Here is a 21,252-nt window from a genome sequence, read left to right on the forward strand (position 1 = left end):
AAAGGTGTTACAATGCCCAAGATGCAAAAGCATGGAGACCAAGTTCTGCTACTTCAACAACTACAACGTTAACCAACCCCGCCATTTCTGTAAGGGCTGCCAAAGGTATTGGACCGCAGGAGGGACACTTCGGAGCGTGCCCTTGGGCGCCAGTCGCCGGAAAACCAAACCCACATCTCATATTCCGGTTGGGTTCTCCGGTGACTGTGTGTTCGATTCCTAATTCCTTTGATGTTCTGAGGAGGTGAGCTGAGTTGAGTTTTTGGAGGAGGTGATGGAGCACTGGAACCATGACTAGGCCTTCCCTGTGCCCAAGAGGCAAAACAAAACTACAGTCCAGCTGGGGGCTTTCTTCTCTTCCTTTGAATTGAAATTGATAGTAATTGTACATACAACCTGTTTTAATCATGTGACAAGAGTTGATAAATTAGACAAGTCATCCAGTTTTCTTCAAGGCTATGTTTTCTTTTAATGGCGGATAAAGTTTCGTATGTGTCGTATCGAGCGGTTTTGATATACGTTGTTGAACGATGCTGCAGCTTCTTTTTATTTACATTTTTTTTTTTTTGAATGACAGTTCTTTTTCTTGTCTCGATTCTGAGTAGAACTAAAAAGAACCAGAATACAGAGCACCACTTTAGGAATCTTCATCGCGTTGGCTGGCCAAGTAACATAAATCAAATGGGTTGTTCTCCACTGGGATAGAAATCCTTGGATAAGACTACAAGAGAACTATGAAACCCGTACTATATACTACGTAGGAAAATGATACTCCAACTCTCTTGTTGGAATAATGTCACTCTTCTCTTCATTTCAGTTTTTCAAATTACTTTTTTTTAAAAGTTGTTACAATTCTCAGAATGCTGTCAACAGCCAATCAGAAAAAATTTCAATAAAGTGCGGAAAGCCACTGTTTAGAAAAAAAAAGAAAAAAAGAGCAGAGCCAATAGCATCCCTGAATGTCCACTTTCTTGGCAAACTTCATTCAATTTGAAGCAAGTTGACAAAGACTTATTTGAGATTTAGGGCCTCTTTGAATACCTCTCTAAAAGTAATTTGCTTATATGATTATTTTCAGTAATGGTTATAATTATTTCCAGTAATTTGAAGTTAAATATGATTATTTCCAGTAATGGTTATAATAATTTTAGAAATGATTTAGTTAATGGCATCCAAAGAGGTCTTAATGTTTGATTTGCCAGTAAGATTAAATCAAAAGTTATTGTAATAACTTTAGAGGATACCACCTCTAAAGTTATTTGTATAAAATCATATAAGCAGGATGGTTTTGAAAGTTGAATATGATTACTTAGAAATAATGGTTATAATAGTTTTATAACTGATTTACTTAATGGCTTCCAAAGACACCTTAATGTCTGATTTACAAATAAGATTAACTTCAAATATTTTTATTTACAGTAGGGTGATCGTTTGGGAAAATCCTAAAACAAGCATATCATTTAGGCCTCTTTGGATGCCACCAATCTGGTTAAAGAAGCGTATCTTCTAAATCAAACATTAGAAGAAGAGAACTCTGATCACATTTTCCAACCATGCTTCAGATGAATACTCTTCCAATTACAATAAATGTTAGTGGTTAAGAGTACTATATATTCCCATTTGATTCTAAATATTTCAAATTTACAGATCTATTCATTAAAAAACTGTTTTGATACATTTCTTATGTACCCACAGGTGCTATATTGAATTTGAATCAATTTATATTGATTAACTGCCTCCATCATGCCATTTCTAGCAAATAAACACCATTTTCAATCTCTAGTCTACCATGCTTCTCTACTTCAGTAACATTTGCATACCTCGGAGGTAAATGGGATTTTGAGAAGCCCCGCATGTAGATGCTAAATTCTATACTTTCTTCTTCGCCTCAACTGCAGTTAAGGGCCTCAAGGCCTCCTCAATAGTTTGAACAAAGGTAGCAACCTTGTAGGTGAAAAAACCCAGAAGCATCGGTATCAAATCAAGGTGCATGAAGCCATACTCTGGCACAAGGATCCTGCACTCAAAACACTTCTGTCAGCATACAATCATTTCCATTAGAAAACAGAAAATTGTATAAGTCACTCAGAGGAAATCCCTCAAGAAATAGAATAGATTCAGTCAAAAGATAGTAATGGATCAAGATAGCAATGCATATGAATGCAATCTTATGCAAAGAGGAAGAATTTCCATGGATGATGCATGTTTAGTTATTTGCTGAAGTTGGGCTAAATATAATACAAACGAAAAGCATGCCAGTCAATGTACGCACCCATTCCACCGATTATAAATCATGACCAACGCGACTGGAACCAATAACCTTGGTTGTGCAATTGCTCCCCTGAACAAGAACTTCTGTTAGTACTATTTTTCTTAAGCTTTAAAACCAAAATAAGGCTTTTCTGCTATATAAATCAAACTTCTTCTTTCTTTGCATACTAAATGTAAATGATGTGAACATGAAATATAACCCCCATGGCATGTCTCTCTAGGTAAGGATTATGACTACTTGGTTGAATCCCTTGGACGAGGAGAAACTTTTAGATGTATGTGAAACTTTTCTATGGGTAAGTATCGCCAGCAATCGCTGCTCCTCGGCTACATTCTTATTCCAAGATGCACATATAATGCTTTATGGGTATGTCAGTTACCTTTAAGAACTTTTTTCTTTAAAAGCAATTCCTTAATTGATAACAAAACAATTTACAATAGCCATCAAGAAGCAGGATGTAGGCAACATACAGATCCAACTCTGGATTTTTCCCGTGTTCTACGGTAAACGGCCTAATTGGTGGATTAGTGGAAATATGATCTTTGCTTCTCTCCAAAACAGCTCATTCCATTTCTATGCCAGCTCGATCACATTTTACAATGTCCACCAACGTTTTCATGATCCCATAATGTTTCACTCACTATAGGCTGCAAACTGAAAGATTATGTTTATGCATGTCTCCTCAGATTAACTTTCAAAGTTTACCCATCAGCTTGACAAATTATCCTACATTTCCTTAATGTTTACTCAGAGAACACAACTATCTTTTCAACTCATGTATTGCTCACAGTTTGTACTAGTGTACTGGAAACTTTAGCCAAGACTATGAATTCCTTGTCACATCCCAATCCTTCTATTGAGTGGGAATTCTAACATTTTTTAAAATGGCCCAAAAAGAGTCTAATTGAATACTATAAGTTGACACACACTCCATGTTTATCTCATGGTCTTGCATTTGAAATAGTAAACCCGAAGCCATAGAAGGTAGATACCATAGCAGTGAAACCCATACCATAGTTCTGTGAAATAAACAAAAGATAATACCATAGTTCTGTGAATATAAACAAAAACTAATCAGGTCGAGTGTATGTAATGTGTACTTCATGAGCCCTTTAGCTCCATCCGCCATAGAATCCACACTGCTACCAAGCATACGTATGTAAACCAATGAACCAAGAAAACCTGCCCCAAAGCTGAAGACAGAGAACATCAAAAGAGGAGCAAATGCATTGAATATAGAGAATAATGCTGGAACTAAAATTAATGTAGAATAAGAAACTCACAGGAAAAGCCATAAAATTTGACACGAGAAACTAAAATATCAGAGTGACTGCTAAAAGAAAAGATAAATCCTACTTAATAAAGGAACCTTCCAAATGCTTGGGGAAAAGCTATGAGAAAAGTAAACAATGTGACATAAATATATCTAATTAATACCAAAATTAATATTGAATTGAAGGAGTTTCACCGGGGTGAGGGAGAAAGAAGAGGAAGAGGGAGAGGATGCCAACTCTAAGGCTTTCTTCTCTCTATCATTATTTTTCTGTAAAGTTCCATATGGGAGATCGTGTTGGAATGGATGCCTCTACCATAGCAGGTAAAAGGCCTTCTGAAGGCAAATGGAAGGTGTTGTCAAATTAAATGGAATTTTAATTCATTTTCAATCTATATTCCTATGCCAGATGGCATGATCAAACAAAAAAGGCCGCAAAATATTCAGCCATAGTGATAAAGAAATGTTTACGAGGGGAATCACATTCCAATAAGAGTGAAAACCACAAGCATGATATAGAAGTAATTTCAAGCCTTGCAAGAAATGGAAATGTACACATCTGGAATCAGAATTGAGAAAAACATGTTCTCTTTTTACAAAAAATAAAAACTTTAGAAGCAATCAGATAAGAAATATCACAAATGAAACTAGATCTGAGATAATACACCATGAATTAGAAGCAACAATGATCAAGCAAAACTAGGAAAAGCAAGTGCTGACAGAATGGGAGCCCATCAATGATCAGCTAGCAACTACGTTATACAGACACACCATTTTGAATGGATTACCCATATTTGACGCATTGGTACCAGTAGCTCTAAGGCACCATGTCCCTGTCATACCCGATGAAAAATGGAGTGCGTCTTTATTTTTATTTATTTATTGATGAAGTGCCTCTTTATTTTATCAACTGCTAACCAATTAAATTATCTCAAAACGGGGGAGGGGGGAGTACGAACAAAGAAACAAGTATCTATTCAGAAAAGAATCAATATTTAATGCACCTTACTTATACCTACCTAGCTGCGATTTCTGGAGAATAAGAAACATATGCAGATAATATACCAACACCACCTATCCCCAGAGTGAGGATTTGCAATTTATGCTTCAACTGCAAAACAATAATAAATTTGTAAAATACATGCAATGAATGGGGCACGCAAATGAAAAACAGAAGTGAATGACATAAAGGGTTAACAAGCTCCTACAAAGGACCATATGGCCATATAAATACCTTAAAATATTGCTCCCTTGCCTGAGCTGCCAATACTTTTGGATCCCCTCGCTCCCTTCTTAAATCATGCAGTATGGAATCCTACAACATGAAGCAAAATCAGAAGAGGAAAACTGAGATTATAATAGCACATAATAAAAGGTAAATGTAACATATAAATTTCCATCCCTGGACATAAAATCCTCTAAAAATTCTTTGCATTCGAACATAAACAATGCAAATGATTGATGATCTTCCAGAGATTAGGGGGTTCTTCGTCTACAAATGTACATAACCAAAGAAAAAACTGAATTTTTGAAAGACAATCTCTAACATTTCAACATATAATAAGTCTTGCTGTTGCATTGCAGACTCCTAAAGAATATAGACAAGATGAATCACTACCATTAAATTTTAAATGTAATCAAACTCAAAACCATCCACTGTGGATCTAATGGTCAGAAAATATGAGAATTGACACCTGAAACCAATCAGAGTAGAAGGTGGGGGTCCCCACTTATGGCAACTGGTCCAACTTTTTTAATAACTGCTTATCAAAAAAAAAAAGGTAACAACTGAGAGAAATGCTCACTCACAGTGCCCCCAGTTGCACCTATATTCGCTCGAGCCCACTTCTGTTGTTCGCGTCGAGTAGGAACAAACTTCCATTTGGGTGATGCACTGTCAGCAGTCTGAACAATCATTTTTTTCATCAGTTCATCAATGTATGAATAAAGATAAATTACAAACACGAAATGGGGAAAAAAAAAAACTCTCCAAATTCCAATGGAATTTTAAAATCGCAACCCATTTTATATCATACTTCATTCGGGGAAAGGCCTCGTCTTGCAGCCTCAACTTGATGTTCCAACACTGACTTGGGAGGAGTCATGAGTTCTTTACTCAAATCAATGTCCACACTGCACCACGAAAAATATACACATAACTTTATCAACAATGAAAGAATTCAAGAAAAATTGTTACAATGAAGAATGTGAACAAAAAACAAAAAAAAAAAACAAACCTATCAAGACTCATTGCTCTGTTTAGGCTTAGAAAACCTGAGGGCTCTTCCTGCTCAAACAATAATTAAAAAAATATTATTAAAATTAAAAAAAAAAAAACATAATTGAGAAGGAAATGACATGACTAGGGTTAATTTAGAGGGATATTATCAAAAATTGAAGGTCCCTCCAAGTAAAAATTGACTAGGCTTGGTTAAAGTCATAGTTTTCTGTATGTAAAAAAGTAAGAAAATTTAGAAATATTTTTTTCTTTCCAAACTTTTCTAGAAATTACTCCAATCCCAACAGGGCCTTATAGAGATGGGCTTAAACTTTAACCTGTAAAGAAAGGAACTGGTATCCAGACCTACTTTTTGATAAATACACCCCCTACCTTGGAAAGAGGGACTTGAGAAGATGAATCAGGTTCTTGTACAAGTCTTTTCATGCGTGACATGAATTCTTTGTTCCAAATGAAATCATCAGAAGAGAGGGGATCTTCTCCTCCTCCCCAGTACTTTCGGAGCTTCGTGGTGGTGGGGGGGCCACCGTATTCTCCCGGAGCTACGCCCGTCGACCATTTTTCCGGCTTCTTTTTCGGGAGGATGATGCGGGTTTGCCTTGGATCCGATGGGTTTGGGATTGCTGATGAGTCTGGGGAGATTGGAGTGGCTGAGAAGGATTTCGGGCGAATGTAGCATGCTGTTGAATTCAATATCGCCATTAGAATTGGATTGAAAGAAGAGGGATTGAGTTTCCCTAGTTTTGTGCCTGCAAGTGTTTTCTCCTCTCTGTTGTGATAAAAAGTATCTTCTCTTCTTCAGTGGTGTTTGTCTGGTGTTATTGAATCTCACCCTCTACCCAATCCAGGAGATTTTATACGGTGTAAGACTGTAAGCCCTTATTAGTCCCTTATTTTTCAAGAAATACTGTACGGACCACACTACGGGATGATCCAAACCGTCCATGTGATGGACCATGTAGTAAATATGTTGTGCCCAAAAAATCATTCCATAGGATGATCCTAGCCCTCCGATCTATAGAGATCTATAGATCGGAGGGCTAGGATCATCCTACGTAAATGATTTTTTTATGGCCCTTCACGGCATCGCATGGAAGGTTTGGATCATCCCGTAGTTGTGGTCCGTACAGTACCTCTTGAAAAATAAGGGACTATAAAGTCTATAAGGGCTTACACCGTACAGTTCTATGAGATGTTATATGATTAAATGGTGGACGGCCGTTCATCCACATGCAGCCCCAAAATACAGTGGGGCCCACATTAATTGGGTGATGATGGGCCTTGACATAGATAGGGTGTGCCCAAAATATCTCCTCTATAGGATCATCTTAAACCTCGGATTTGTGGAGGTCATGGAGAAGATTTTTGGGGCATACCCTATCTTTGTCAAGGCCATCAAATGAATAGTTTGGATCACCCAAGCAGTGTGGGCCTACTGTATTTTGGGGCTGTATGTGCAAGTACAGCCGCCCACCATATAATTTCACGAGAATTGCAACCCGGGTCGGGTTGAGGGCAACCCGAGGAACCATTGTTTTTTCAACCCAACGGACCCGAGTTCCAACCCGACTCAACCCTAGTTTTTAAGTTTTAGATGTACAAACAAAAACTAAAAGATTGATTTTAAAAAAAATAAAAAAATGCCGGGCTTCACTCGGACAGGTTGCCCAAGCGCTCAACCCGGGTTAGTAAACCTGAACCAAGTCGCACCCCTAATTTTATATGATGTAAGCTGTTATAGTATATTATTTTGCAAAAAGTAACATACGGCCCACACCATGATCCATCATCCATTTGATGGGTCACAACGTAAATAGGTTGTGCCTCAAAAATCATTAGATCCCAACCCTCCAATCTATAAAGGTCTCCATAATATGCAGTTCCTCTATAAATTGGAGGCCTAGGATAATCATATGGAAATGATTTTTGTGGGTAAAACCTATTGTGGTCCATCACATGGACGATTTGGATCATCCTATGGTGTGCGATATACATTACATTTTGAAAATACTGGACTATAAGGTTGCACCATATACGGTGCAATTTACACTTATTTGATACGTGGATGGTCTGTGTAGATTGTTTCCATAGGATGATCCTAACCCTCCGGTCTATTAGGTTTCTACAATGTGTAGCAATAAATCAGATGGTTAAGATCATCCTATGGAGATGATATAACCTATTTACGTTGTGGGCCAACAAATAAACTTTTGGATCATCCTATATAGCAAGCCCCACTCTACTATTTTGAAAAATAATGACTTCTGGCGCACACATCATAAAAAAACTCAAAAAAGTTAATAGATTGTTTGAAATCCAGCCAACATGAGACCAGGACCCATCGTATCACCAATGGGAAAATGACGAGGAATGTTCAAGTCATAAGATCAAATGGCTAGGAACGTTCAGTTAGAGAAATTTTCATGTTATCTGATCCCATGATTGTGTAGCACGCTATATAATGTGAGTGGGTTTGGCTCAAGCTGATCGTGCACTTCTCTCAATAAGAATTTGCAGGTAGTTACCTACTAAAGTAGTGGTATAAGTAGTCAATAGGGAGTAGACAAGCATTGGAACTCACCTCGTAGAATAATAGTAAGTGATGCTTGGTTATCAATCGAGTACAGTAGTGTACGTGTGTGTGTGTGAGAGAGAGATAGAGAGAGAGAGAGAGAGATTCTCAACCAATTCAAGCAAAAAATCAAAATCGTGCACTTCTCTCCGTTAAGACGTTATGGGTACTAACGAAAACGTGGCAGATTCTTATTGGACAAGAAGAAAGTCGGTGCAATTACTGCAATCAAATAATAATTTAAAAAAAAAAACAGTCTTCTAACTCGTCTCTTCCTCTTCAAAACAAGCCTATATGTTTCAGTGTGTGTGTACGCTCCTTTCCATATATACATTCATTTTTCAAATTACATCTGTAACGAGTCTATAGCATATACACAGAGAGATCAAGATTCAAGAGAAGTATCAGCAACAGCCAACATGACAGTGAGCTTCTTCTCTTCTTCACTGTTAGCAAGTAGATGCACTGGCCCATTGATTTGAACCTTCCATCAGATGGGTCATTGGGTCACCTCTTATTTGATGGCACTATACACAAAAGTGATAGTAGAGATGGTTTATACACAGAAAACTTACATACAGAAGTTAAATTATTTTTGGGTTTTGATTTTCAGATTGTGGAGATGAGAATGCATATGGATTGCGCTGGATGTGAGAGCAGGATAAAGAAGGCCCTTCAGAAACTAGAAGGTAGATAGATGTGTATTTTATTTTCAACATGAGAAGTGATATTTCCACATCACTATTCCATAATTCCACCCCTTTTTGTTTGTCTTTTCCTTAAGGCCCCGTTTGGATGCCGAGAAGATTTTGATTTGGATTTCTCACATTTTCAGCTTCTTTGCGTTGTAATTTGGATCGGATTAAATTCTTGGATTTCTAATTCAGCAGCTGACAGGGAAAAAAAATTAGATTTTTAAATTTGCTGTGGAAATAAGAAATTGGAAATCCACAGATGTGGCAGTTTCCTTCACCCTCTCCCCTCCACTAGGAAGTACCCCCTTCCCTCTGTCTCCGTCTACATGAGCTGCGGATCTATACAATTTGTATTCAAAACTCAATTCCAAATCCAATTACAAAATAGGAGGTATCCAAACGGGCCCTCTAGTGATTTTAATTTCAAGAAAAGGCAAGCAAAAGTTATGGAAATGCACGCATTTCAAGGAAAGAAAAGCAAAATGGGGTGGAAATTTTGTAATAGATAGTGGAACTTTCTTTCTTCATTAGATATGAAATGAAAAGATTTTTATTAATGTTCTTAAATTTTTATTTCAGGTATTGATGACATTGAGGTAGACATGAGGATGCAGAAAGTGACTGTTACGGGATGGGCAGATCAGAAGAAGGTTCTGAAGACTGTTAGGAAGACGGGAAGGAGAGCAAAGCTATGGCCATTCCCATACAATCGGGAATACCATACATACGCCCATCAACATCATCCTCAACAGAGTCATGTGCATGTGAGCTACCCAGCCCCTGCCTCCTCTTACAACTACTACAAGCATGGCTATGATGGCCATGACTATGGTTATTGATGGGGTCCGGACTCAGCACTGAGGGAATCCGGACTCAGCACTGATGGGTCGGAACTCAGCATCCAATTGGCTGCTGGCACGTGGCCCTCATAAGGACCGTTGGAAGGCCAACACCTGTCCCCACTAGGTGTAACACCTGGACCAATCAGGGACTTCCACCTGCCCTCCTTAGGTATGAGACCTGGTCCATACAGAGCCCACCACCTGTCTTGGACAGGTGGCTCAGAACTACCACCTGTCCTAGACAGGTGGCTCAGAATCACTATAAATAGCCTTCACTTGTACTAAGGTGAGGGTCCTGAAATCTGAGAATCAAAACTCTAAGCTTTTGCTCTGACATTGCTCTGCACTCCTGCTCATACTGACTTGAGTGTCGAAGCGCCCGTCCGGAGTATCACTCCGGGTTGGTCCTCTGACCCTTTTCTTTCTTGTCTGTACCATTGTGCAGCGCAGGACTCAACCAGCCCTTCAGTCGTGACTTGTTAGCTCGGAACATCCAGCCCTACCATAACCTGTTACCGATTTTAGGCCTAACAGATTTGGCGCCATCCGTGGGACGGCCGCAACAAAAAGCTGTTCGACATCTTACTCAAGAAACAATGGTAGGGCAGACCGGCAAACGAGCACATCCGACTTCTCGGGCTACCCGGGCTACGGCCCCCCGCGAAGGACGAAGTGAGCGACTGGCCTCGCAGGTAGAGGTCGGGGCGGCCGTGGAGCGGACTTCGCCTCACTCGGACCACTCAGACCCTACCCCGACCCCGAGAGAGATGCGAGCCCTTTTTCAAGAAATGACTGCTGTAGTTGCGCAGTTCAGGAACGCGGCCCCCGCACTCCAGCAACACCCAGTCGAGGTTTCTCGACCCGTTCAGAGGGGAGAGAGCTCCCGCAGAGAACGCGCGTCTCCACCCCGGGACCAGACTCGTCACTCCACAAGAAGAGACCACCGCTCGCGGGACAGGAACATGCGCCCCGAGCCTCGTCAGCATCACCGGTCACGATCTCCCTCCGTGCAGAAGCGTGGCAGCAAGAGAGACCCCATGCACGGAGAGGGATCGCGGCACCGGCGAAGGAGTCCGCTCAGCCAGTTCGGATCTGCAATGAGCCCATCAGCCATAAGGAGCAGACCTGCCCGTCAGGCCGAGCAAAGGGATGATCCAATGTTACTGAGGATCCAGAAGATCGACAATAGAATCGAAGAGCTGGCCAGAGATCATGGCCGCCCTGCTTCGAGGATCTTCAGTAGCAATCCTCCTTTCACAGACAGAGTGCTCGGTGCGGCAGTCCCCATGGGCTTCAAGATGCCGCAGATCCCGCAATACGATGGGACCACCGACCCCGTGGATCATCTGCAGACTTTCAGAACCACGATGCTTCTCCACGGGGCGTCGGACGGGTTCCTTTGCAGGGCACTCCCCACCACATTAACTGGAGCCGCGAGAGACTGGTACTCGCGGCTGAAGCCCAAGTCTGTGGACAATTTCGACGACTTCGGGGATGACCTGGCCCGGCATTTCATGAGCAGTAGAAGACCTCGAAAGACAACAGCTTCACTGATGGCCCTGAGACAGGAAGACGGTGAGGCCTTAAAAGCGTTCGTTGGCCGGTTCAACAGGGAGGCCCTGCAGGTACCCAACCTGGATCCCTCCGCGGCAACGAATGCTCTTCTGGCCGGAGCCCGGTCCACTGACTTCAGAAGAGCAGTTGCCCGGCGCAATCCGCAGTCCCTGGCAGATCTGATGACCGGGGCGGAAGAGTACATATCCGTCGAGGAAACTCTCGCCGCCCTGGATTCCGTCAGCAAGAGAAGACCCGAGGAGAAGAACCCTGCCAAGCAACGTAGGGACGATAGGCCTCAGAGGAAGGAGAGCAGCCCGCCCCGGAAGGAAAGGAGCTCCCCCCGGCCCCGAAAGGAGAGGAGCCCCCCGACGAGGGAGCGCTACACCCCGCTCACCGCATCCAGGGCCCAAATCTTGGCAGCCATTCGGAAGGAAGACTTCATCCGATGGCCGAAGAAGCAGACATCGGAGGCGGGCACGCAAGATATGTCCAGATATTGCCGATTCCATAAGAGTCACGGCCATGACACCAATGCATGCATTCATCTCAAGGAGGAGATCGAGCAGCTGATAAGCAGAGGGTACCTCGGAAGGTACTTAAAAAATAATGAGAACAGAAGGGAGCGCCAGGACAACCCGAGGCCCAGAGATAGAAGCCCCCGAGACGCCCAACCTCTGGGCGACCGCATCCAAGCTCCTGCCCCGGCCATTCTCCCTCCTCAGGTACCTCAACCTCAACCTTAACCTCATGGTGTTATTGGTACCATTTCAGGAGGGCCGACCGCGGGAGGGACCTCTTCATCGGCCCGCAGGACTTATGCCCGGCAGGTCAACGTCGTCCATGCCTGCAGTAAGAAGGCCAAGCCGGAAAACGAGATATCCTTTTCAGAAGCAGATCTTGACGGCCTGATCCTCCCGCATGATGATGCCCTGGTCGTCACCATGCTAGTGGCGAACTGGGAAATGAAGAAGATCCTGGTCGACAATGGGAGCTCCGCCGACATCCTCTACTACCACGCCTTCGAGCAGATGCTGATCGGAACTGACCGTCTGAAGCCGGCCAACTCTGATCTGTTCGGGTTCTCAGGAGAAGTTGTCAAGGTTGAAGGGCAGATTGAGCTTCCAGTTCTTATCGGGGAGCCGCCCTGCCAGTCCTTCGCCATGGTGACCTTCCTGGTGGTGAAGGCTAAGTCAGCCTATAATGCCATTCTAGGGCGCCCTGGCCAGAACCTCCTCCGAGCTATTCCCTCCGCTTATCATCAGAAGATGAAGTTCACTACGCCAGGAGGCGTAGGTGAAGTCAGAGGGGATCAGCCCCAATCAAGACGGTGCTATGCGGCGGCGCTGAGAGGGAAGAATGCGTCTGAGTCTTTGCCAATCGAGCTGTACGATCTGAGAGACGAAGCGCAGATCACGGTCAACGAGCCCACAGAGGACCTCATCTCTATTCAATTGAACAACGATGACGAACAGAGGGTTGTCCAGATCGGCTCTGCCCTGCCAGAGGCCGCGCAACAGGATCTCGCTCAGTTCCTCAGAGCCAATGCAGATGTCTTTGCCTGGACTCCTTCAGACATGCCCGGCATCGACCCGTCGATTAGCACCCATGAGCTCGGTGTCGATCAGACCTGCAAGCCCGTGAAGCAGAAACGGAGACACTTTGCACCTGAGAGGCGGAGAGCCATCAGAGAAGAGGTGGAGAGGCTTTTGAAGGCCGATTTCGTCCGCGAGATCCAGTACCCGGACTGGCTCGCGAATGTGGTGATGGTAAAAAAGTCCAATGGGAAGTGGAGAACCTATATAGACTTCACAGACCTGAATAAGGCCTGCCCAAAGGACAGCTACCCGCTCCCAAAAATAGATCAGCTCATTGACGCTACTGCAGGTCACGAGCTGCTCAGTTTCATGGATGCTTTCTCAGGATACAATCAGATCAGAATGTACGAGTCAGACATCCCGAAGACATCGTTCGTTACCGACCAGGGGACTTATTGTTATCGGGTGATGCCTTTCGGACTGAAGAATGCAGGAGCCACTTACCAGCGGCTCGTCAACAAGCTGTTCAGAAATCAGATCGGTCGGAACATGGAGGTCTACGTTGATGATATGCTAGTGAAGAGCAGAAGTGCTTCCAACCACGTCTCCGACCTCAAAGAGGCCTTCCAAGTCTTGAGAGAACACAACATGAAGCTTAATCCGACTAAATGTACGTTTGGCGTCGGAGCAGGCAAATTCCTGGGCTTCATGGTAAGCCAGAGAGGAATAGAGGCGAATCCAGAGAAGATCAAGGCAGTAATGGAGCTGACTCCTCCCAACACTATCAGAGAAGTGCAGCGGCTGACCGGGCTGGTGGCAGCCCTGGGGCGGTTTATTTCCAAGTCCGCCGAAAGATGCCTCCCGTTCTTCAACGCGGTCAAAGGTATAAAAACCGCGCCCTGGACTCCGGAATGTCAAGCAGCGTTCGAGGAGCTGAAGCAGTACTTATCCTCTCCCCCTTTGTTGTCCATGCCGGAGCCAGGAGAAGAGCTGATTCTGTATCTCTCAGCGGGACCCTTGGCAGTTGCAGCAGTACTGATCAGAGAAGAGTCTAACCAGCAAAAGCCGATCTACTATGTCAGCAAGGTCCTCCACGATGCAGAGACTAGATATCAGCGAGTAGAGAAGCTCGTCTACGCCCTCATTATGGCGGCCAGGAAGCTAAGGCCGTACTTCCAGGCGCACACGATCAGGGTCTTGACAGGGCAGCCCCTCAGACAGATCCTCCACCGGCCAGACACTTCAGGCCGACTTGTCAAGTGGGCCGTGGAGCTCAGCGAGTTTGATATCAAGTATCTACCCAGGCCGGCGATCAAAGCTCAGATTCTCGCAGACTTCATAGCTGAGTGCACAGTTCCGGACCCAGACCCCGGGCTGGTAGCAGTTCCTTCTCCAGAAGCAGAGCTGGCTGTACCGGAGCCGCGAATCGTTTCCAGAGCATCACCGCCCCCCGGGACTGAGTCCGCCATCGCGCATCCAGATTTGGGAGAGCCGCTCTGGGAAGTTTATGTGGACGGGTCATCGAACAAGACAGGGTGTGGTGCAGGACTAGTTCTCACTGGACCAGAGGACTTCGTCCTGAATTATGCCCTGAGGTTTGGTTTCCGTGCGTCCAACAATGAAGCAGAATACGAAGCGCTCATAGCCGGGATGAATCTCGCTGTGCAGACCCGTGCTCAGAGGTTGAAGGCGTACTGCGATTCACAGCTGGTCGTCTGTCAGATCCAGGGGGTATATGAAGCCCGTGAAGAGCGGATGATCAAGTACTTGGGAAGGGTTCGCAGTCTGGCTGATAAGTTCAAGAGCTTCGAGGTCGTCAGAGTCCCCCGAACAGAGAATGTAAAGGCGGATGTGCTATCAAAACTTGCAGCATCAGGTTACACCGCCCTCAGAGAAATTCGCATGGAGTTTCTGAAGAGGTCCAGTATCGATGGCCAGTCCGCCGTAGTGATGCAGATTGACGATGAGCCGTGCTGGATGGATGAGATAATCAGGTATCTGCACAGCGGAGAGCTCCCGGGGGAGAGAAAGGAGGCCCGTAAGGTCGTGCAACGGGCAGCAAGGTTTTCACTGGATGGCGAGACTCTGTACAAGAGGTCGTATACCCTCCCGTATCTAAAGTGTCTCCGCCCCAGTGATGCCTTGTTAGCCCTGCGGGAAACCCATGAAGGAATCTGCGGAGAGCACCTCGGGGGCAAGGCCCTCGCCATTAAAGTCCTCCTGAGAGGTCTGTACTGGCCTACATTGAGGAAGGATGCTCTGAGCCTTGTGAAAAAGTGTGAGAAGTGCCAAAAGTTCTCTCCGGCCGTCCACCAGCCCCCCGTTCCGATGGCCCCGATCATCAGTCCTCTTCCTTTCGCAGTATGGGGAATGGATATTCTGAGCCCCTTTCCGCCGGCCTCGGGAGGCCGTGAGTTCGTCGTTGTCACCATCGATTATTTCACCAAATGGGTAGAAGCAGAGCCTCTGGCCAAGATCACAGAGCAGAATGTACAGAACTTCTTCTGGAAATCAGTAGTGTGCAGGTTCGGAATCCCCCGGGTCCTCATAACGGACAATGGCAAGCAGTTCGACTCAAGGAACTTCCGAAAGTTTTGTTCAGACCTGCAGATAGAGCAGAGGTTCACATCTGTGGCACATCCTCAGACGAATGGGCAAACAGAGGTGACGAACAGGACCCTCTTGCAGGGGATAAAGAAGAGACTGGATGGCAAGGCCGGGCGTTGGGCAGACGAACTGTATCATGTGCTCTGGGCGTATCGGACTACTCCGCGCACGGCTACAGGCGAGTCACCCTTCAATCTCTCCTTCGGAACAGAAGCAGTGATCCCGGTTGACATCGGCGTCCCCTCCCCAAGGATCGTCCATTTCAATGAACAGCTCAACGGGGACGGACTCTGTGCCAACCTTGACTTGCTTGAAGAAGTCCGTGAGGAATCTCAGATCAGGGCTGCGGCCTATAAGCAGAAAGTGTCCAGATATCATGACGTCAAGATCCGACCAAGAGAATTCCGTGCCGGCCACCTAGTCCTGAGGAAGGCCTCCGTTTCCCAGCCAAGAAGAGTAGGCAAGCTCTCTCCGACCTGGGAAGGGCCGTACCGAGTCAAAGAAGTCATCCGCCCAGGAAGCTATCGGCTAGAGTCCATTGATGAACAGATGCTACCGCACTCCTGGAATTCTAGAAATCTTCGGATCTACTATCAGTAATTTTGTTTGCCTTTGTAGACTTGTAAAGAACTGCTGTAATTATCCAAGTTCCGGAATGAATAAAATAAGTTTCCCAAACAAGTGTCCCTCTTTGAGTCACTTATGTAAACACCAACATACAGCGCTGGACCACTCCGGCTCATCCTAGTGGCTTGGAGATCAGTTCCAGCCGAGGACGCCCGCAGTGGAAACCACCTTCAAATATTGTCCAAGTGTTTGAGTACCAAGCTCCCAGCTCGGTTCTCGCAGACTTAGGACGAGCAGTAGTGGTGCACTCCGGCTCATCCTAGTGGCTTGGAGATCAGTTCCAGCCGAGGACGCCCGCAGTGGAAACCACCTTCAAATATTGTCTAAGTGTTTGAGTACCAAGCTCCCAGCTCGGTTCTCGCAGACTTAGGACGAGCAGTAGTGGTGCACTCCGGCTCATCCTAGTGGCTTGGAGATCAGTTCCAGCCGAGGACGCCCGCAGTGGAAACCACCTTCAAATATTTTCTAAGTGTTTGAGTACCAAGCTCCCAGCTCGGTTCTCGCAGACTTAGGACGAGTAGTAGTGGTGCACTCCGGCTCATCCTATTGGCTTGGAGATCAGTTCCAGCCGAGGACGCCCGCAGTTGAAACCACTTCCAGAGAATCTAAGTGTTTGTATACTTAGCTCCCAGCTCGGTGCTTGCAGACCTTCTCGGTCGTTGAAGTGGGGTTGAAGTGGTTCACTCCGGCTCGTTGTAAATGGCTCACAGACTCTCTCGGTCAACGACGGACAACCACTCCGGCTCGACAGAAAGAGAAGAAAGCAGCACAGAAATTATGCGTACAAAAAACAAGAATGCCGTACAGACAGTTGAACAAAAGTGTATTTGTATTCATAGTATTCATATTACAAAATTGCTCTCTTCGCCGAGCTGGCTTACAAAGAATGGGCTTTACAAACTGTGCAAAAAACATGCTACCAAAAAGAAAGATAGGAGCAAGAGGGCTGCTACTCAGGCCTCCTCGTCGGCCACTCCCTCGGTGACGACCTCTGTGGGAGTGAGGGTTGCAAGTTCGCCGACCTCAGCAGAGGAGACTGCGGCCACAGTCACCTCCGCATCCGCCTCAACAGGCCGGGAGGAGTCCGGTTCGTCTTCCTCTTCGTCATCCTCCCCCTCCGGAGGTGCATACGGAATGGTCAGTCCGTCCAGGGAAACGCCGGGGTGAAGCCTCTTCACCTGCTCGGAGCAGAGAAGGAAACCCGCCCTATAGGCCTGGAGGCCCAAGTCGAAGTGCTGAGCCTCCTTCCTCTCCTCGGTCTCCTTCACGGCCTTCTCCACGGCCGCCTTCTCCTTCTTTCCGGCCCTCTCCGCCGAACTTAGGAGATCCTGCACGGCCTGGTTTTTGACCCTCTGCAGTTCGTCCTGTAAACTGTTGAGTTCGGCTTCTTTGATCTGGATGGCTTCGGTAAGCTCGCCGTTCTCTTTCTGGAGCTGGGCCTTCTCGGACTCGATCCTTGTGATCTTCTCAGAGAAGAGATATCTTTTCTTAGCCATGTCCCTCGAGTAGACTTGGAGTTGATAGAGGGCGGAGCTGATTGCCGCTTCGCAGGTCTCCGGCGCCTCTTTCTCGACTTCTAATCGGTCGCGTGGGAGGACGCCCTTGTACATCAATTCCGTGGCCACCCGGGTATCCCCCAGGCCGGTGTCCGTTTTCTGCACGGCCCAGTTCGGGCGGAAGACGTTGTCGCCTCCAACCGTCGTGGCGGCAGCGATGCCCAGAACTGCCCCGCCGCGTTTTGGCGGTGTCGTCCCTCCAGACTTGGAGCTCTGTCCCGTGGTATCTGCCCGGCTCGATAAGGCAAGCTTATGCGTCGCCCGACTGCTTTTCAGAGGCTTAGCCAGTGCGACCATCGGAGGAGTCGACTCCGGCACCTTCCTCTTCTTGCCCTTGGCTTGGGGCTGCTCCTGCGCTGGGGACGCTTGGGAGGTCTGTTTGATTCTGTCCAACAGGGACATCTGCTTCACCATTTCTGCGAAAGAGAACGGAACGCAGTCAGAACTATGAAAAATTGAAGAACAGTTCAGGAAAATAAAATGCTGGCCTAAAAAGTCTACATATGTGCCGGCGTCGCACGACTGACCCCGAGCGCTACCAGCTCGGCCTCCTCTTCGAACTCCGAGCAGTGTATTTGACCTCGCTTGAGCTCTTCTTTGATCAGAGCGAAGGTCATATGGTCATAGTCCTCAAGGGCTGGTTTCTTACTAAGGCGACGAGTGTCCGGAGTTCTCCATTGTAATGAGAACGGCCAGTGGGAGCCCGGCACGGTGTCCTTTACGTAAAAAAACCTGTTCTTCCATGTGTGAATGGAAGTAGGTATCCCAGTGATCATTCTCACTTCAGGCCTCTGGCTAATGTAGATCCAGCCGCCGTCCTTATGCCTCTTCAGGTGCGCACACATCCTGAAGACGGGCACGGTGGGGTTCCTACGAAGCCGGACTTCCAGAAGGTACAAGAAGCCGACCAGCGTTCTCCAAGAGTTTGGGACGACCTGTGTAACTGTCAGCCCGTAATAATTCAGTACGTCAGCAAAAAAGGGGTGGAAGGGGAGCCTAAGTCCGGCCTGTAAGGCCTCTTCATATAGGCAGAGGTCTGCACTATCGTTGCTGGCCCGATCCCCTTCAACAGCCGCCCTCAAAATGTACCGGCTAGGAATACAGTATTTGTCCCTGACGGTCTGAAGCTTGCCCGGCCACAGATGGTTCACCTCGTACAGGGCCCCGATGTTATACTGTGGGTTGGCTTCCATCTGTGCCTCCACTATCACCTCGACTGGCATGCGCGGCGAGCGAGGAACTGCCGTTTCAACGTCCTCTTCATCGTCGCTGGTTTCTACCCGGTCCGGTCCGTCCCCACAGACCGGGATTGTGTCTAAGTCCACACTCATTTCCTCACCGCTCTCCTCGTCTAATACGATTACTATCTCTTCGTCCTCAACACCGGCCTCCATAGGTGAGGCCGGCACCGCCCTCTCTGACGCCCCGGACCCCGTGGTGGTACTGGTCGAACCGGACTCCTTTGAGCTGGAGTCCGTCTCCGAACTAGTGCTAGACATTAAAAAGGGAAGAAAACAAAAGCTAAAAGAGATTACCGAACTGAAGTGTTGGACGAAGATCTCCGGGCTCACTGATCCGAAGCGGGCAGAAAACTTGAATAGCCGAACAGAAGAGGAGGAGAGTAAAAGATGAAAAGTAAATAATGAAGAGTAAACTTCAGTATTTATAGAGAGGCTGGGAAGAGCGGGAAAAATCCCGCCCTTTTCCCGCCAGCCGGAGTGCGCCACGTCGCCTGCCGCATTAAATGCGCCGTTCGCATTAAATGCGCCGTCTGCATTAAATTCGCCGTCCGCATTAAATACAAGGCACAGGTTCAAAAGCGCTAGAAGACAAAAGACCTGTCCGGCTGGCCGGACAGGATATGGCGCATTCGCTAGACGACAAAAGCGCTAGAAGACAAAAGACCTGTCCGGCTGGCCGGACAGGATATGGCGCATTCGCTAGACGACAAAAGCGCTAGAAGACAAAAGACCTGTCCGGCTAGCCGGACAGGATATGGCGCATTCGCTAGACGACAAAAGCGCTAGAAGACAAAAGACCTGTCCGGCTGGCCGTCCACAGCCTTAGCCGGACAGGACCGCACGAACCGCCTGAACCAATTACGCCCGGCTATGACGCCCAGGAAGCCTCGCCGGCCAGACTTCTGGTCCATAATTTAGCCCTACTGGATAACCGAAAGCCTTCTGCCCGGCCTTGCTCCTTCAGGCCAAACTTCAAGGCCAGGCCAGGGCGCCCGGAGGCTCCTGTCCGGCCACGATTTCTCCTAGCTGAATCTGAGTCCGGCCTGAACTGCCCAGAGGCCTTAAGGCCGGCCAGACGCTGTCTTTACCTTCTCTTTGCTTCTTCTAGCCACTCTCATGGCTCGAAGAACCAGGGGGCAACTGATGGGGTCCGGACTCAGCACTGAGGGAATCCGGACTCAGCACTGATGGGTCGGAACTCAGCATCCAATTGGCTGCTGGCACGTGGCCCTCATAAGGACCGTTGGAAGGCCAACACCTGTCCCCACTAGGTGTAACACCTGGACCAATCAGGGACTTCCACCTGCCCTCCTTAGGTATGAGACCTGGTCCATACAGAGCCCACCACCTGTCTTGGACAGGTGGCTCAGAACTACCACCTGTCCTAGACAGGTGGCTCAGAATCACTATAAATAGCCTTCACTTGTACTAAGGTGAGGGTCCTGAAATCTGAGAATCAAAACTCTAAGCTTTTGCTCTGACATTGCTCTGCACTCCTGCTCATACTGACTTGAGTGTCGAAGCGCCCGTCCGGAGTATCACTCCGGGTTGGTCCTCTGACCCTTTTCTTTCTTGTCTGTACCATTGTGCAGCGCAGGACTCAACCAGCCCTTCAGTCGTGACTTGTTAGCTCGGAACATCCAGCCCTACCATAACCTGTTACCGATTTTAGGCCTAACAGTTATTACCATCACCCGGCGCATTCTAGCATAGTGGATGAAAGGGCAAGTGCTTTCTTCAGCGATGAAAACCCGAATGCATGTTCCATCATGTGAAGAACTAGAGATACATACGTGCAATTATGTACATATTTTCCTTCTCTTTTCTACTTCATGTGTAAAACAAAGTTTGGTTGTATTTTTGTTTTGTAGTTTCTTGAATGTTGAGAAAGAAAGAAAAAAAGTAGATTTTTAGTTACACGATGCAAAGGAAAATTCACGAAATTGCAAGTTAATGAAATCAACTAAATAAATAAAGATAAATGCTAGCCTCGCTCTCGCGGAGAGGAATTTTATTCATCAACAAATGTATTTTCTCTTTTTCTTTCTCTTTGTCTTTCTCTTGTTTCTTCCTAGGATGATCTCCTTGATCTTCCCGTCTTAATATATTTGCTCTTATTACCTTTCAAAAGAAAAAAACAAATGTACAGGGACTTTGGATTGTCAAAATCCAATAGATCAAAGGCGGAGATCACAATACCCGCTGTTACCTATAGGAGTGCAGCAAATCAGAAAAC

General features: G+C 46.4%; 2 protein-coding genes across 2 annotated transcripts; one reads left to right on the top strand and one right to left on the bottom strand.

The window, feature by feature from the left end:
- Positions 1-1,557: 1,557 nt before the first annotated feature.
- LOC143890368 (ATP synthase protein I-like protein) lies at positions 1,558-6,601 on the bottom strand. Its single transcript, XM_077395012.1, has 9 exons — positions 6,157-6,601; positions 5,783-5,832; positions 5,582-5,678; positions 5,355-5,450; positions 4,780-4,860; positions 4,565-4,656; positions 3,373-3,465; positions 2,273-2,341; positions 1,558-2,017 (listed from the first exon to the last, which is right to left on the bottom strand). Exons 1-9 carry the CDS (start codon positions 6,484-6,486, stop codon positions 1,870-1,872), a joined length of 1,056 nt encoding a protein of 351 aa, XP_077251127.1. The 5' UTR covers positions 6,487-6,601; the 3' UTR covers positions 1,558-1,869.
- A 2,347-nt stretch (positions 6,602-8,948) lies between these two features.
- On the top strand, positions 8,949-20,791 carry LOC143889275 (heavy metal-associated isoprenylated plant protein 28-like). Its single transcript, XM_077393456.1, has 3 exons — positions 8,949-9,045; positions 9,631-9,882; positions 20,697-20,791. Exons 1-3 carry the CDS (start codon positions 8,979-8,981, stop codon positions 20,789-20,791), a joined length of 414 nt encoding a protein of 137 aa, XP_077249571.1. The 5' UTR covers positions 8,949-8,978.
- The last annotated feature ends 461 nt before the right edge of the window (positions 20,792-21,252 follow it).

Source organism: Tasmannia lanceolata, unplaced genomic scaffold (genome assembly GCF_043159265.1).
Source record: "Tasmannia lanceolata isolate RefF3 unplaced genomic scaffold, GAP_Taslan_0.1 ptg000013l, whole genome shotgun sequence".
Taxonomy (NCBI): domain Eukaryota; kingdom Viridiplantae; phylum Streptophyta; class Magnoliopsida; order Canellales; family Winteraceae; genus Tasmannia; species Tasmannia lanceolata.

Excerpts from the sequence above, each read along its gene's own strand:
- LOC143890368 (XM_077395012.1), bottom strand. The coding sequence starts at position 6,486 with ATGGCGATATTGAATTCAACAGCATGCTACATTCGCCCGAAATCCTTC. Across the intron at positions 4,657-4,779 it reads CAAGGGAGCAATATTTTAAG|TTGAAGCATAAATTGCAAAT; the intron begins GTATTTATATGG and ends ATTGTTTTGCAG. Across the intron at positions 2,342-3,372 it reads GGAGCTAAAGGGCTCATGAA|GGGAGCAATTGCACAACCAA; the intron begins GTACACATTACA and ends GTTCTTGTTCAG.
- LOC143889275 (XM_077393456.1), top strand. The coding sequence starts at position 8,979 with ATGAGAATGCATATGGATTGCGCTGGATGTGAGAGCAGGATAAAGAAG. Across the intron at positions 9,046-9,630 it reads GGCCCTTCAGAAACTAGAAG|GTATTGATGACATTGAGGTA; the intron begins GTAGATAGATGT and ends TTTTTATTTCAG. Across the intron at positions 9,883-20,696 it reads CTATGATGGCCATGACTATG|GTTATTACCATCACCCGGCG; the intron begins GTTATTGATGGG and ends TTAGGCCTAACA.